We start from the raw sequence: 14,129 nt of genomic DNA, 5'->3' as shown, positions 1-14,129 counted from the left end.
AAAGCTAGAGAGGCCAGATGGAGATGTTTTGAACATATGTAGAGGAGAGACACTGGAAATGTCAGTAGACGGTTACTCGGAATGGAACCACCACGTAGGAAGCAAAGGTGAAGACCAAAGAGGAAATTATGGATGTGGTGAGGGAAGTCTTACAGATAGCTGGAGTTAGGGCAGAAATGCAGAGAACAGGGAGAGATGGTAGAGGATCATTTGCTGTTGCGACCCCTGAATAGGGTTAGTCCAAAAGGAAAGAGGACCTGATGAGGTAAACATGACAAATTGCAAACATATGGATAAAAGGAATGCACCTGTTGAAGGTCCAAGGCAGAAGTACAAATGTTCTCCTGATCAGAACCAGCACTCCCACAACTGACTACCTCAGTTTCAAGTTGTCTTAGACTTTCTGATTTCTCAATGCCTGCAGAGAAGACACACACTTATCTGAATATTAGTCTGAATATATTTTAAGCCATTTTAGTGAATCCAATCTCAATAGAAAAGCTGCATGGCCATTGTGCCCTCACTTCGACTTTTGTTTCCCTTTCCCCAGCCAGCTGTCCAGCAGGGAGTACCAGCGGGGAAGGATATTGCATTGGTGATGTCCAAACACACAGGCTGGAGGTAATCACTGAAGCTGACGCCTTTTGCTAGCTGCAGCACTGCAATGTTGGAACCTTGCAGTTTGCTTATAGTAATACTGTCAATGGCCAAAGACATTTCAAACTCCTCCACGCCATTGACAAGTTTCTGTCCCAGATAGGCAGTCCAGTCACTGGCAGTTGGTATGGGGCTGTATGAAACATATATAGCATAGCGTGTGTAGCATATATAGCCTTAAAACAATCATTTTTACATTTACCAAATTAGAACAGAATGCTAGAATTTTAACCTAAAATTTCAGGTAAAATATACAAATTGAGCATCAATTACAGTACATTGATAAGATAGCGAGCTCGTATGCAGTACATACTTAGAGAAGCACTCAGCAGAAGTGAGGATGAATCTGGCGGTGATGAGAGTTCCTGCACAAGCGTAAGCCCCGTTTTTGTGGAGACTGATAACCCAAGGCCAAGTTCCAGTTGGTACAAATCCACGGCCACCTTCCACACGATTGTTCAAAGGTGCAGTACCGCAAACTTGCTCTAAATTAGGGCGTAAATAACAAAATACAAGACAGCGAAATGAAATAGTGCCATAGATGGGAAATAAATATTACATTAGAAGCATACAAAAGACAGTAACCAGTGGGATTTGGTAGAGTTGTGCTTGTAGTTGTTGAGCCGGGTCCTGGTCCTTCCGTAGGCGTAACTTCAGTTACAGGAGGAGGTAGAGGACAAGTGTAGTTGCGATCAGCATCCATCCCACTGGAATTGAACTGAACAAAGCCTGGCTTGTCAAAACTTATGTGGGAATTGATCCAGGACTGGTAGCGGGACACCCTTGTGTAAACCCCTGGGGTATTGGGAAGCGCACATCCAAAACCAAAGCTAACAATTCCGGATTGGATCCATGTGGAATCCTGCTTGCTGACCATTGGACCTCCTGAGTCCTCCTGAGAATGTGGAGAGTAATTGTGTGACTTCCACAATGAGTAAAACCAGGAGGGAATGAGAAAAAGTAGTTACCTGACAAGAGTCTTTCCCTCCTTCCAGAACCCCAGCACAGATCATATTGTCTGTGACTGAGCCGTCTCCATTCAGGCAGTTACACTGTCTGTTTCCCAGAACCAGCACTTCCACTTCTTGTAGCGTTTTAGGGAAGGAGAGGGACACTACAAAGTACAGTGGCAGTATATTAGATGCATTAAACAAATGTCATCATTGTGTTTTATTGAGGAAAATGTTACTTTACTACCTATGTAGTGCCTCACCTCCTTCCTGGACTGTTCTCCAACCAGTGACCCAGCTATCAGTCCCATTGTTGATGACACTGCTACTGGCTGCCAGGCACACAGGTCTGATGTAATCTGTAAATGTGACTGCTGAGGAGACCCTAAGAAGAGCAATGTCATTGTCATTGCTGGAACTGCTGTAGTTTGGATGCAAAATGATTGTGTCAATGGTTCTGGACACTTCGTTTGGGTTGTCGCTCTTCACGTTCTGACGGCCAAGAGAAATCGACCATCCAATATGACTTGTGCTACAGAGACGATGCCAAAGGTTAGATAGTCAAAGCAAAATAAATGTTTCCGTCTTCATGTAAGGGTGACCCACCTGGAGAAGCAGTGGGCAGCAGACATCACCCACTCTCTATTTATGAGAGAACCACTGCAAACATGGATACCAGACTTCTGCAGACTAGCCTGCCAGGGCCAACTTCCTTCTTGAGCATCTTCACCACCATTAATCTTTGTGTTCAGTGGTGGGCTGCCACACACTGCAAAACGTGTTACATCATGAGAAGCCAAGGAGATTGATATTTGTGATATCAAGAAAATCTCTAACTTTTGATGTTGTTACACAACCCTGATGAGCTAAACTGTATTCTAAAGTACTCCAAAGTCCCTTAAGATCAGTGAAGTCTGAATTGCACTGAGTAATATAGTTCAGTTCAATCATTTTGAAAAAAAATTTCTATAACAAAAAAGTCACTCGTGTATGGTTCAACAACCTACTCTTTGGGGAGGAACCACAATGGTACCATACCTAAAAGCTGCACCCAGAACACATTGATGTGCATGTTCCAAAGTCAAAACACAATCAGATCAAGTTAAAATTCTCAGCCATACCACAGGAACTGATCTGAGCTTTAACACTTGATGAAAACATGGCTTCAGTATCACTTCAATTCATTAAATGTCATGGAATTCTACATGCAATGTATTTTGACAATGCTGTGGTGGTGGTTGTAACGCACATTCAGCACTTGACTTGCTGGGCACTGGATCTCCAGTTGCATTTGGCCCTTCAGTAAGAGGAGGAGGCAGACCAGGACAAGTGTAGTTGCTGTCAGTATCCAGCCCACTGGAGTTGAACTGCACCAAGCCTGGCTTATCAGAGATGATGTGTGAGGTGATCCAGGAATGGTAGCGGGACACTTTGACATAAATGCCAGGCTGATTGGGCTGAGCACATCCAAAACCAAAACTAAGAATTCCAGATTGGATCCAAATAGAATCCTGCTTGCTCACCATAGGACTTCCTGATTCACCCTGAGGATGTTGAGTAGAACTGTATGTCAAAACATTTTAAAACCAAGTAGGAAAGAAGAAGGAGTCTACCTGACAAACGTCCTTGCCTCCTTGAAGAAAACCAGAACAGATCATATTATCTGTAATTAAACCCCCTCCATTCAGACAGTTACACTGTCTTTTTCCCAGAATTGGGACTTCCACTTCTTGCAGCACTGCAGGGAAGGGGAGAGGCACTAAACGAGACAGTGGCAGTGTGTCAAGGATACCCTCATTGTATTTCAATGTTTCATTAACAAACACTCTATTTTAATTAGGGAAGGGGGTCAATAAACGGTACAGTAAAAAAATATTAGGTAAATTCAACAATTATTGGTATGTTTTTTAGGAACCTGTTATTTTACTACATAAGACGTCCCTTACCTCCTTCCTGGACTGATCTCCAACCAGTGACCCAGCTATTAGTACCATTGTTGAACACACTGCTATTTGCTGCCAGACACACAGGTCTGATGTAGTCCGTGAACCTGACTACAGAGGAGAGTCTGAGCAGAGCAATGTCATTGTCGAAGATTACATTGTCGAAGAATGGATGCAAAATTATTGCTGCAACAGTCCTGGTCACTTCGTTTGGGTTGATGTCCTTAAGACTGTGACGACCAAGAGAAACGGACCAACCAAAGGTATTTGTGCTACAGAGAGAATGCCAAAGGTTAGTTGGTCAGAGCAGAGGAAATGTGTATGTCTTCTTGGCAGGGTGTCCCACCTGGTGAAGCAGTGTGCAGCAGACATTACCCACTCTCTGTTTATGAGAGACCCACCACAAACATGGATGCCAAAACTCTGCAGACTAGCTTGCCAGGGCCAACTTCCTTCCGAAGCAGCGTCACCTCCAACTATCTTTATCTCCTGTGATGGTATTCCACACACTGCAAAAATATCATTTCATTATACACCAAGGAGACTGGTGAATAACCTACAATATGTCAAACGTTTCTCATTGTTTTACAATGCCAGTGGCAAACAAACTTGATTAAGTACACAACAGTCTTTCTAACAACACCAACCAGTATAATTAATCCCTGCACCACCTTTTTCCAACCTACAGTTGGGGTACGAACCACAGTGGTACGATACCAAGAGGGACCTAGAATACTGCTATGCTGGATATCCCAAAGTGTAAACACAAGCCAAATCGATGTATCATTCCCTATCATACAGTACCTTAGGGCCAGAGCTTATGTGTAGCATGAGTTGGAAACATGTTTTAAGTGCTATAACGATCAGTTTAAGCTCCTGTTATTGTTCTAGGAATACATTTGTAATGTATTTTGACAATACTGTGGTGATTGTGACGCACATTCAGCACTTGACAGGTAAGGCACTGGATCTTCAGTTGTAGCTGATCCTTCAGTAACAGGAGGAGGCAGACCAGAACAAGTGTAGTTGCTATCAGCATCCAGCCCACTGGACTTGAACTGCACAAAGCCAGGCTTATCAGAGATGATGTGGGCGTTGATCCACGACTCGTAGCGGGACACTCTGGAGTAGACTCCGGGCTGATGGGGCTGAGCACAGCCAAATCCAAAACTGACGATTCCAGACTGGATCCAGATAGAATCCTGCTCGTTTACCATTGGCCCTCCTGCGTCTCCCTGAGGGTGTGGAGGAACATTGTCTGTCAAAATATCTTAACATTGAAAAACAAGTAGGAAAGCAGAAGTAGGCTACCTGACAGGCATCTTTCCCTCCTTCCAGAAAACCAGCACAGATCATATTGTCTGTGACTAAACCTAAACCGTTCAGGCAGTTACACTGTCTGTTTCCCAGAATTGGGACTTGCACTTCTTGAAGTGTTTCAGGGAAGGGGAGGGACACTAAAAAAATACAGCGACAGAGTATCAAGCATGTTCTCTACAACATCATTTGGAAATTATTTTTTTTAATTAGAAGTGCCTCACCTCCCTCCTGGACTGTTCCCCAACCAGTGACCCAGCTATCAGTACCATTGTTGAACACACTGTTACTGGATGCCAGACACACAGGTCTGATGTAGTCTGTGAATGATACTGGTGAGGAGAGTCTGAGCAGAGCAATATCATTGTCGAAGCTGAAAATGTTGAAGCCTGGATGCAAAATTATTGTGTTGATTTTTATGGACACTTTGTTTGAATTGCTTCCCTGTAGGTTCTGAAGACCAAGAGAAACCGACCATCCAAACGTACTTGTACTACAGAGAGAAGGGCAATGGTTAGCTGGTGAAAGTGGAAGAAACGTACGTCATTATGTTTGGCTGACTCACCTGGAGAAGCATTGGGCAGCAGACAGCACCCACTCTCTGTTTATGAGAGAACCACCACAAACATGACTACCAAAATTCTGCAGGCTAGCCTGCCAGGGCCAACTTCCTTCTTGAGCATCTACACCCCCAACAATCTTTGTGTTCAGTGGTGGGATTCCACACACAGTACTCGAGATGCTGGGCATTGGCTCTTCGGTTGTAGCTGGCCCTTCAGTAACAGGATGAGGTAGACCAGGACAAGTGTAGTTACTATCAGTATACAACCCACTAGAGTTGAACCACACAAAGCCAGGCTTATCAGAGCTGATGTGGGAGTTGATCCAAGACTGGTAGCGGGAGACTCTTGAATAGACTCCAGGCTGATTAGGCCGACCACAGCCAAAACCAAAACTAACGATTCCAGATTGGATCCATATGGAACCTTGCTTGCTTACCATTGGACCTCCTGAGTCCCCCTGAGAATGTAAAGAGGAATTGTCTGACAAAACATCTTTAACCTTTTAAAATGCAAGTTGGAAAGAATTTCCCTACCTGACATGCATCTTTCCCTCCTTCTAGAAAACCAGCACAGATCATATTGTCTGTGACTAAACCCACTCCAATTAGGCAGTTACAGTGTCTATTTCCCAGAATTGGGACTTCCACTTCTTGTAGCGTTGCAGGGAAGGGAAGAGGTACTAAACAAGACAGTGGCCATGTGTCAGGTATCCTCTAATTTTATATGTTGATATTTTATAAAGGGAAAGTGTATTTTACTGAAGGGTCAATGCCTCACCTCCTTCATTGACTGTTCCCCAACCAGTGACCCAGCTATCAGTACCACTGCTGAACACACTGCTATTGGCTACCAGACACACAGGTCTTATGTAGTCTGTGAACATGACAGGTGACGAGAGTCTGAGCAGAGCGATGTCATTGTCCAAGCTGAAAATGTTGAAGCCTGGATGCAAAATGATTGTGTCCACAGTTTTGATCACTTCATTTGGGTTGTTTCCCAGCAGGTTCTGACGGCCGAGAAAAATTGCCCATCCAAAGGTACTTGTGCTACAAACAAAACACCAAATGTAAGATGGTCAAAACAGAAGAAATGGTTCTGTCTTCATGCTAGGTTGACCCACCTGGAGAAGCAGTGGGCAGCAGACATCACCCACTCTCTGTTTATGAGTGAACCAGCACAAACATGGGTACCAAAAATCTCCAGACTTGCCTGCCAGGGCCAACTTCCTTCTTGAGCATCTTGACCACCAACTATCTTTGTGTTCAGTGCTGGGCTGCCACACACTGCACAATGTTATCTCATTAGAATCCAAGGATGCAGTAACACATTATCTAGAAAAGGTTGAACTGGTCACATGCAATGCCACACTTACGACAAACTCAAAGGTCTTTTAAACAACAGAAAAGCTGTTTCCATCAAAGACAATAGTTGAGTTATGTACAAAACAGTGTTTTTGTGAATTTACATTTTCAAGAATTGTGAAGACTACCAAAATAACAACAATGGCCAGTTTTCAAAAACAGACCCTTGGCGGAGGAAGCACAGTAGTATAATACCTCTAGGGTCTAGCTACATTATATAAAATACTGCAATGCTAGATGTCCCACAGTGGAAACCAGATCAAGATTTACCATTACCAGCTGTAACATGGGGGCTAAGTTGAACTTTCCCACTTGATTGAAACATGGTTCCAGTGTCATATCAATCAAATAGAACACGTTCTTGTCATATAAATCTACATGCAACATATGTTGTAACTGCTGTGGTAATAGTGGAACGCACATTCAGCACTGGGCGTAACATCAGGAGGAGGCAAAGAACAAGTGTAGTTGCTATCAGCATCCAGCCCATTGGAGTTGAACTGCACAAATCCTGGTTTATCAGAGCTGATGTGGGAGTTGATCCAGGACTGGTAGCGGGACACTCTTGCATAAACCCCCGGATTATTTGGTCGAGCACAGCCAAATCCAAAACTGATGATTCCAGACTGGATCCAGATAGAATCCTTCTCACTCACCATTGGACCTCCTGAGTCTCCCTGATGGTGTGGCGAAAAAGTATCTGTCAAAACATCTTTTAACATTTAAAAACAAAGTAGGAAAGGAAAAGTAGTCTACCTGGCAAGCATCTTTCCCTCCCTCTAGAAAACCTGCGCAGATCATATTATCTGTGATTAAACCCTCTCCGATTAGGCAGTTACACTGTCTGTTTCCCAGAACTGGGACTTCTACTTCTTGTAGCGTTGCAGCGAAGGGGGGAGGCACTAAAAGGTACAGTAAAATAATATGACATACATTCAACAAATATCGTTATGCTGTTTTTTTTTTGTTAAAGAAACTTTACGTTACTACCTAAAGAGTCCCATACCTCCTTCCTTGACTGATCCCCAGCCAGTGACCCAGCTATTAGTACCATTGCTAAACACACTACTATCGGCTGCCAGACACACAGGTCTGATGTAGGCTGTGAAGATGACTGCAGAGGAGAGTCTGAGCAGAGCAATGTCATTATCGAAGATTACACTGTCAAAGTATGGATGCAAAATTATTGTGGCAACAGTCTTGGTCACTTCATTTGGTTCGATGTCTTCTAGCTTATGACGACCAAGAGAAACGGACCAACCAAAGGTACTTGTGCTACAGAGAGAATGCCAAAGGTTAGATGGTCAAATGGGAACAAATGTATATGTCTTCATGATAGGGTGGCCCACCTGAAAAAGCAGTGGGCAGCAGACAGTACCCACTCTCTGTTTATAAGAGAACCACCACAAACATGGCTACCAAAACTCTGCAGACTAGCTTGCCAGGGCCAACTTCCTTCTTTAGCTTCGTGACCTCCAACTATCTTGTTCTTCTGTGATGGTATTCCACACACTGCAAACATGGCATCACATTATAATACGACAGACTTGTAGATAACACAAAAGATGCCCATTGTTTCATTGTTTTAAAATGGCAATGGCATACAAATTTCATCATCGACTCAAAAGTCTTTCTAACACTGAGCAGTACGGTTAATCCCTGAATAATACCAAACGTTTGTGAGTTTCCTGCACCACTTATTGCCAGCCTACTCTTGGGGTAGGAAACACAGTGGTACCATACACAAAGGGACCTAGAATACTGCTATGCTGGAGATCCCGATGTTTAAACACAAACCAAATCACTTCAAAATTCTCTGTCATATCTTAGGGGCAGAGCTGAGGTGTAACACTAGTTGGAAACATATTTTAAGTGTTATTAAAAATCAATTAAAACTCCTGGTCTTGTCATAGGACTCTACATGTAATGTATTTTAACAATAATGTGGTTATTGTGACGCACATTCAGCACTTGACAGGTAAGGCACTGGATCTTCAGTTGTAGCTGATCCTTCAGTAACAGGAGGAGGCAGACCAGAACAAGTGTAGTTGCTATCAGCATCCAGCCCACTGGACTTGAACTGCACAAAGCCAGGCTTATCAGAGATGATGTGGGCGTTGATCCACGACTCGTAGCGGGACACTCTGGAGTAGACTCCGGGCTGATGGGGCTGAGCACAGCCAAATCCAAAACTGACGATTCCAGACTGGATCCAGATAGAATCCTGCTCGTTTACCATTGGCCCTCCTGCGTCTCCCTGAGGGTGTGGAGGAACATTGTCTGTCAAAATATCTTAACATTGAAAAACAAGTAGGAAAGCAGAAGTAGGCTACCTGACAGGCATCTTTCCCTCCTTCCAGAAAACCAGCACAGATCATATTGTCTGTGACTAAACCTAAACCGTTCAGGCAGTTACACTGTCTGTTTCCCAGAATTGGGACTTGCACTTCTTGAAGTGTTTCAGGGAAGGGGAGGGACACTAAAAAAATACAGCGACAGAGTATCAAGCATGTTCTCTACAACATCATTTGGAAATTATTTTTTTTAATTAGAAGTGCCTCACCTCCCTCCTGGACTGTTCCCCAACCAGTGACCCAGCTATCAGTACCATTGTTGAACACACTGTTACTGGATGCCAGACACACAGGTCTGATGTAGTCTGTGAATGATACTGGTGAGGAGAGTCTGAGCAGAGCAATATCATTGTCGAAGCTGAAAATGTTGAAGCCTGGATGCAAAATTATTGTGTTGATTTTTATGGACACTTTGTTTGAATTGCTTCCCTGTAGGTTCTGAAGACCAAGAGAAACCGACCATCCAAACGTACTTGTACTACAGAGAGAAGGGCAATGGTTAGCTGGTGAAAGTGGAAGAAACGTACGTCATTATGTTTGGCTGACTCACCTGGAGAAGCATTGGGCAGCAGACAGCACCCACTCTCTGTTTATGAGAGAACCACCACAAACATGACTACCAAAATTCTGCAGGCTAGCCTGCCAGGGCCAACTTCCTTCTTGAGCATCTACACCCCCAACAATCTTTGTGTTCAGTGGTGGGATTCCACACACAGTACTCGAGATGCTGGGCATTGGCTCTTCGGTTGTAGCTGGCCCTTCAGTAACAGGATGAGGTAGACCAGGACAAGTGTAGTTACTATCAGTATACAACCCACTAGAGTTGAACCACACAAAGCCAGGCTTATCAGAGCTGATGTGGGAGTTGATCCAAGACTGGTAGCGGGAGACTCTTGAATAGACTCCAGGCTGATTAGGCCGACCACAGCCAAAACCAAAACTAACGATTCCAGATTGGATCCATATGGAACCTTGCTTGCTTACCATTGGACCTCCTGAGTCCCCCTGAGAATGTAAAGAGGAATTGTCTGACAAAACATCTTTAACCTTTTAAAATGCAAGTTGGAAAGAATTTCCCTACCTGACATGCATCTTTCCCTCCTTCTAGAAAACCAGCACAGATCATATTGTCTGTGACTAAACCCACTCCAATTAGGCAGTTACAGTGTCTATTTCCCAGAATTGGGACTTCCACTTCTTGTAGCGTTGCAGGGAAGGGAAGAGGTACTAAACAAGACAGTGGCCATGTGTCAGGTATCCTCTAATTTTATATGTTGATATTTTATAAAGGGAAAGTGTATTTTACTGAAGGGTCAATGCCTCACCTCCTTCATTGACTGTTCCCCAACCAGTGACCCAGCTATCAGTACCACTGCTGAACACACTGCTATTGGCTACCAGACACACAGGTCTTATGTAGTCTGTGAACATGACAGGTGACGAGAGTCTGAGCAGAGCGATGTCATTGTCCAAGCTGAAAATGTTGAAGCCTGGATGCAAAATGATTGTGTCCACAGTTTTGATCACTTCATTTGGGTTGTTTCCCAGCAGGTTCTGACGGCCGAGAAAAATTGCCCATCCAAAGGTACTTGTGCTACAAACAAAACACCAAATGTAAGATGGTCAAAACAGAAGAAATGGTTCTGTCTTCATGCTAGGTTGACCCACCTGGAGAAGCAGTGGGCAGCAGACATCACCCACTCTCTGTTTATGAGTGAACCAGCACAAACATGGGTACCAAAAATCTCCAGACTTGCCTGCCAGGGCCAACTTCCTTCTTGAGCATCTTGACCACCAACTATCTTTGTGTTCAGTGCTGGGCTGCCACACACTGCACAATGTTATCTCATTAGAATCCAAGGATGCAGTAACACATTATCTAGAAAAGGTTGAACTGGTCACATGCAATGCCACACTTACGACAAACTCAAAGGTCTTTTAAACAACAGAAAAGCTGTTTCCATCAAAGACAATAGTTGAGTTATGTACAAAACAGTGTTTTTGTGAATTTACATTTTCAAGAATTGTGAAGACTACCAAAATAACAACAATGGCCAGTTTTCAAAAACAGACCCTTGGCGGAGGAAGCACAGTAGTATAATACCTCTAGGGTCTAGCTACATTATATAAAATACTGCAATGCTAGATGTCCCACAGTGGAAACCAGATCAAGATTTACCATTACCAGCTGTAACATGGGGGCTAAGTTGAACTTTCCCACTTGATTGAAACATGGTTCCAGTGTCATATCAATCAAATAGAACACGTTCTTGTCATATAAATCTACATGCAACATATGTTGTAACTGCTGTGGTAATAGTGGAACGCACATTCAGCACTGGGCGTAACATCAGGAGGAGGCAAAGAACAAGTGTAGTTGCTATCAGCATCCAGCCCATTGGAGTTGAACTGCACAAATCCTGGTTTATCAGAGCTGATGTGGGAGTTGATCCAGGACTGGTAGCGGGACACTCTTGCATAAACCCCCGGATTATTTGGTCGAGCACAGCCAAATCCAAAACTGATGATTCCAGACTGGATCCAGATAGAATCCTTCTCACTCACCATTGGACCTCCTGAGTCTCCCTGATGGTGTGGCGAAAAAGTATCTGTCAAAACATCTTTTAACATTTAAAAACAAAGTAGGAAAGGAAAAGTAGTCTACCTGGCAAGCATCTTTCCCTCCCTCTAGAAAACCTGCGCAGATCATATTATCTGTGATTAAACCCTCTCCGATTAGGCAGTTACACTGTCTGTTTCCCAGAACTGGGACTTCTACTTCTTGTAGCGTTGCAGCGAAGGGGGGAGGCACTAAAAGGTACAGTAAAATAATATGACATACATTCAACAAATATCGTTATGCTGTTTTTTTTTTGTTAAAGAAACTTTACGTTACTACCTAAAGAGTCCCATACCTCCTTCCTTGACTGATCCCCAGCCAGTGACCCAGCTATTAGTACCATTGCTAAACACACTACTATCGGCTGCCAGACACACAGGTCTGATGTAGGCTGTGAAGATGACTGCAGAGGAGAGTCTGAGCAGAGCAATGTCATTATCGAAGATTACACTGTCAAAGTATGGATGCAAAATTATTGTGGCAACAGTCTTGGTCACTTCATTTGGTTCGATGTCTTCTAGCTTATGACGACCAAGAGAAACGGACCAACCAAAGGTACTTGTGCTACAGAGAGAATGCCAAAGGTTAGATGGTCAAATGGGAACAAATGTATATGTCTTCATGATAGGGTGGCCCACCTGAAAAAGCAGTGGGCAGCAGACAGTACCCACTCTCTGTTTATAAGAGAACCACCACAAACATGGCTACCAAAACTCTGCAGACTAGCTTGCCAGGGCCAACTTCCTTCTTTAGCTTCGTGACCTCCAACTATCTTGTTCTTCTGTGATGGTATTCCACACACTGCAAACATGGCATCACATTATAATACGACAGACTTGTAGATAACACAAAAGATGCCCATTGTTTCATTGTTTTAAAATGGCAATGGCATACAAATTTCATCATCGACTCAAAAGTCTTTCTAACACTGAGCAGTACGGTTAATCCCTGAATAATACCAAACGTTTGTGAGTTTCCTGCACCACTTATTGCCAGCCTACTCTTGGGGTAGGAAACACAGTGGTACCATACACAAAGGGACCTAGAATACTGCTATGCTGGAGATCCCGATGTTTAAACACAAACCAAATCACTTCAAAATTCTCTGTCATATCTTAGGGGCAGAGCTGAGGTGTAACACTAGTTGGAAACATATTTTAAGTGTTATTAAAAATCAATTAAAACTCCTGGTCTTGTCATAGGACTCTACATGTAATGTATTTTAACAATAATGTGGTTATTGTGACGCACATTCAGCACTTGACAGGTAAGGCACTGGATCTTCAGTTGTAGCTGATCCTTCAGTAACAGGAGGAGGCAGACCAGAACAAGTGTAGTTGCTATCAGCATCCAGCCCACTGGACTTGAACTGCACAAAGCCAGGCTTATCAGAGATGATGTGGGCGTTGATCCACGACTCGTAGCGGGACACTCTGGAGTAGACTCCGGGCTGATGGGGCTGAGCACAGCCAAATCCAAAACTGACGATTCCAGACTGGATCCAGATAGAATCCTGCTCGTTTACCATTGGCCCTCCTGCGTCTCCCTGAGGGTGTGGAGGAACATTGTCTGTCAAAATATCTTAACATTGAAAAACAAGTAGGAAAGCAGAAGTAGGCTACCTGACAGGCATCTTTCCCTCCTTCCAGAAAACCAGCACAGATCATATTGTCTGTGACTAAACCTAAACCGTTCAGGCAGTTACACTGTCTGTTTCCCAGAATTGGGACTTGCACTTCTTGAAGTGTTTCAGGGAAGGGGAGGGACACTAAAAAAATACAGCGACAGAGTATCAAGCATGTTCTCTACAACATCATTTGGAAATTATTTTTTTTAATTAGAAGTGCCTCACCTCCCTCCTGGACTGTTCCCCAACCAGTGACCCAGCTATCAGTACCATTGTTGAACACACTGTTACTGGATGCCAGACACACAGGTCTGATGTAGTCTGTGAATGATACTGGTGAGGAGAGTCTGAGCAGAGCAATATCATTGTCGAAGCTGAAAATGTTGAAGCCTGGATGCAAAATTATTGTGTTGATTTTTATGGACACTTTGTTTGAATTGCTTCCCTGTAGGTTCTGAAGACCAAGAGAAACCGACCATCCAAACGTACTTGTACTACAGAGAGAAGGGCAATGGTTAGCTGGTGAAAGTGGAAGAAACGTACGTCATTATGTTTGGCTGACTCACCTGAAGAAGCATTGGGCAGCAGACAGCACCCACTCTCTGTTTATGAGAGAACCACCACAAACATGACTACCAAAATTCTGCAGGCTAGCCTGCCAGGGCCAACTTCCTTCTTGAGCATCTACACCCCCAACAATCTTTGTGTTCAGTGGCGGGCTGCCACACACTAGGAAA

General features: G+C 43.7%; 1 protein-coding gene across 11 annotated transcripts in view; it reads right to left on the bottom strand.

Moving 5' to 3' along the window:
* Positions 1–14,129, bottom strand: part of LOC133469687 (uncharacterized) — a 35,588-nt gene that overhangs the window by 16,679 nt on the left and 4,780 nt on the right. For 5 of the 11 annotated variants that reach the window (XR_009785761.1, XR_009785760.1, XR_009785762.1 and 2 more), the window contains 37 exons: positions 13,959–14,121; positions 13,618–13,886; positions 13,388–13,533; positions 13,017–13,311; positions 12,404–12,566; positions 12,061–12,329; positions 11,811–11,956; positions 11,476–11,731; positions 10,814–10,976; positions 10,471–10,739; positions 10,227–10,372; positions 9,696–10,150; positions 9,355–9,623; positions 9,125–9,270; positions 8,754–9,048; positions 8,141–8,303; positions 7,798–8,066; positions 7,548–7,693; positions 7,213–7,468; positions 6,551–6,713; positions 6,208–6,476; positions 5,964–6,109; positions 5,433–5,887; positions 5,092–5,360; positions 4,862–5,007; positions 4,491–4,785; positions 3,897–4,059; positions 3,554–3,822; positions 3,221–3,366; positions 2,857–3,151; positions 2,214–2,376; positions 1,871–2,139; positions 1,626–1,771; positions 1,243–1,552; positions 971–1,142; positions 525–790; positions 309–418 (listed from right to left, as the gene is read on the bottom strand). Coding sequence is in view for 8 of the 11 variants with exons in the window: in XM_061757054.1 (XP_061613038.1) it covers positions 309–418; positions 525–790; positions 971–1,142; positions 1,243–1,552; positions 1,626–1,771; positions 1,871–2,139; positions 2,214–2,376; positions 2,857–3,151; positions 3,221–3,366; positions 3,554–3,822; positions 3,897–4,059; positions 4,491–4,785; positions 4,862–5,007; positions 5,092–5,360; positions 5,433–5,887; positions 5,964–6,109; positions 6,208–6,476; positions 6,551–6,713; positions 7,213–7,468; positions 7,548–7,693; positions 7,798–8,066; positions 8,141–8,303; positions 8,754–9,048; positions 9,125–9,270; positions 9,355–9,623; positions 9,696–10,150; positions 10,227–10,372; positions 10,471–10,739; positions 10,814–10,976; positions 11,476–11,731; positions 11,811–11,956; positions 12,061–12,329; positions 12,404–12,566; positions 13,017–13,311; positions 13,388–13,533; positions 13,618–13,886; positions 13,959–14,121 (8,336 nt within the window). In the remaining 3 variants the exon portion in view is untranslated. The remainder of the gene's footprint in view (positions 1–308; positions 419–524; positions 791–970; positions 1,143–1,242; positions 1,553–1,625; positions 1,772–1,870; positions 2,140–2,213; positions 2,377–2,856; positions 3,152–3,220; positions 3,367–3,553; positions 3,823–3,896; positions 4,060–4,490; positions 4,786–4,861; positions 5,008–5,091; positions 5,361–5,432; positions 5,888–5,963; positions 6,110–6,207; positions 6,477–6,550; positions 6,714–7,212; positions 7,469–7,547; positions 7,694–7,797; positions 8,067–8,140; positions 8,304–8,753; positions 9,049–9,124; positions 9,271–9,354; positions 9,624–9,695; positions 10,151–10,226; positions 10,373–10,470; positions 10,740–10,813; positions 10,977–11,475; positions 11,732–11,810; positions 11,957–12,060; positions 12,330–12,403; positions 12,567–13,016; positions 13,312–13,387; positions 13,534–13,617; positions 13,887–13,958; positions 14,122–14,129) is intronic. The other 6 variants (XM_061757062.1, XM_061757061.1, XM_061757060.1 and 3 more) reach the window with 3 other exon arrangements.

The sequence above is a fragment of the Phyllopteryx taeniolatus genome, chromosome 19 (genome assembly GCF_024500385.1).
Source record: "Phyllopteryx taeniolatus isolate TA_2022b chromosome 19, UOR_Ptae_1.2, whole genome shotgun sequence".
In the NCBI taxonomy this organism is placed as follows: Eukaryota; Metazoa; Chordata; class Actinopteri; order Syngnathiformes; family Syngnathidae; genus Phyllopteryx; species Phyllopteryx taeniolatus.
The sequence above is the reverse complement of the archived record's forward strand: the minus strand, read 5'-3'. Positions and strand labels throughout refer to the sequence as shown.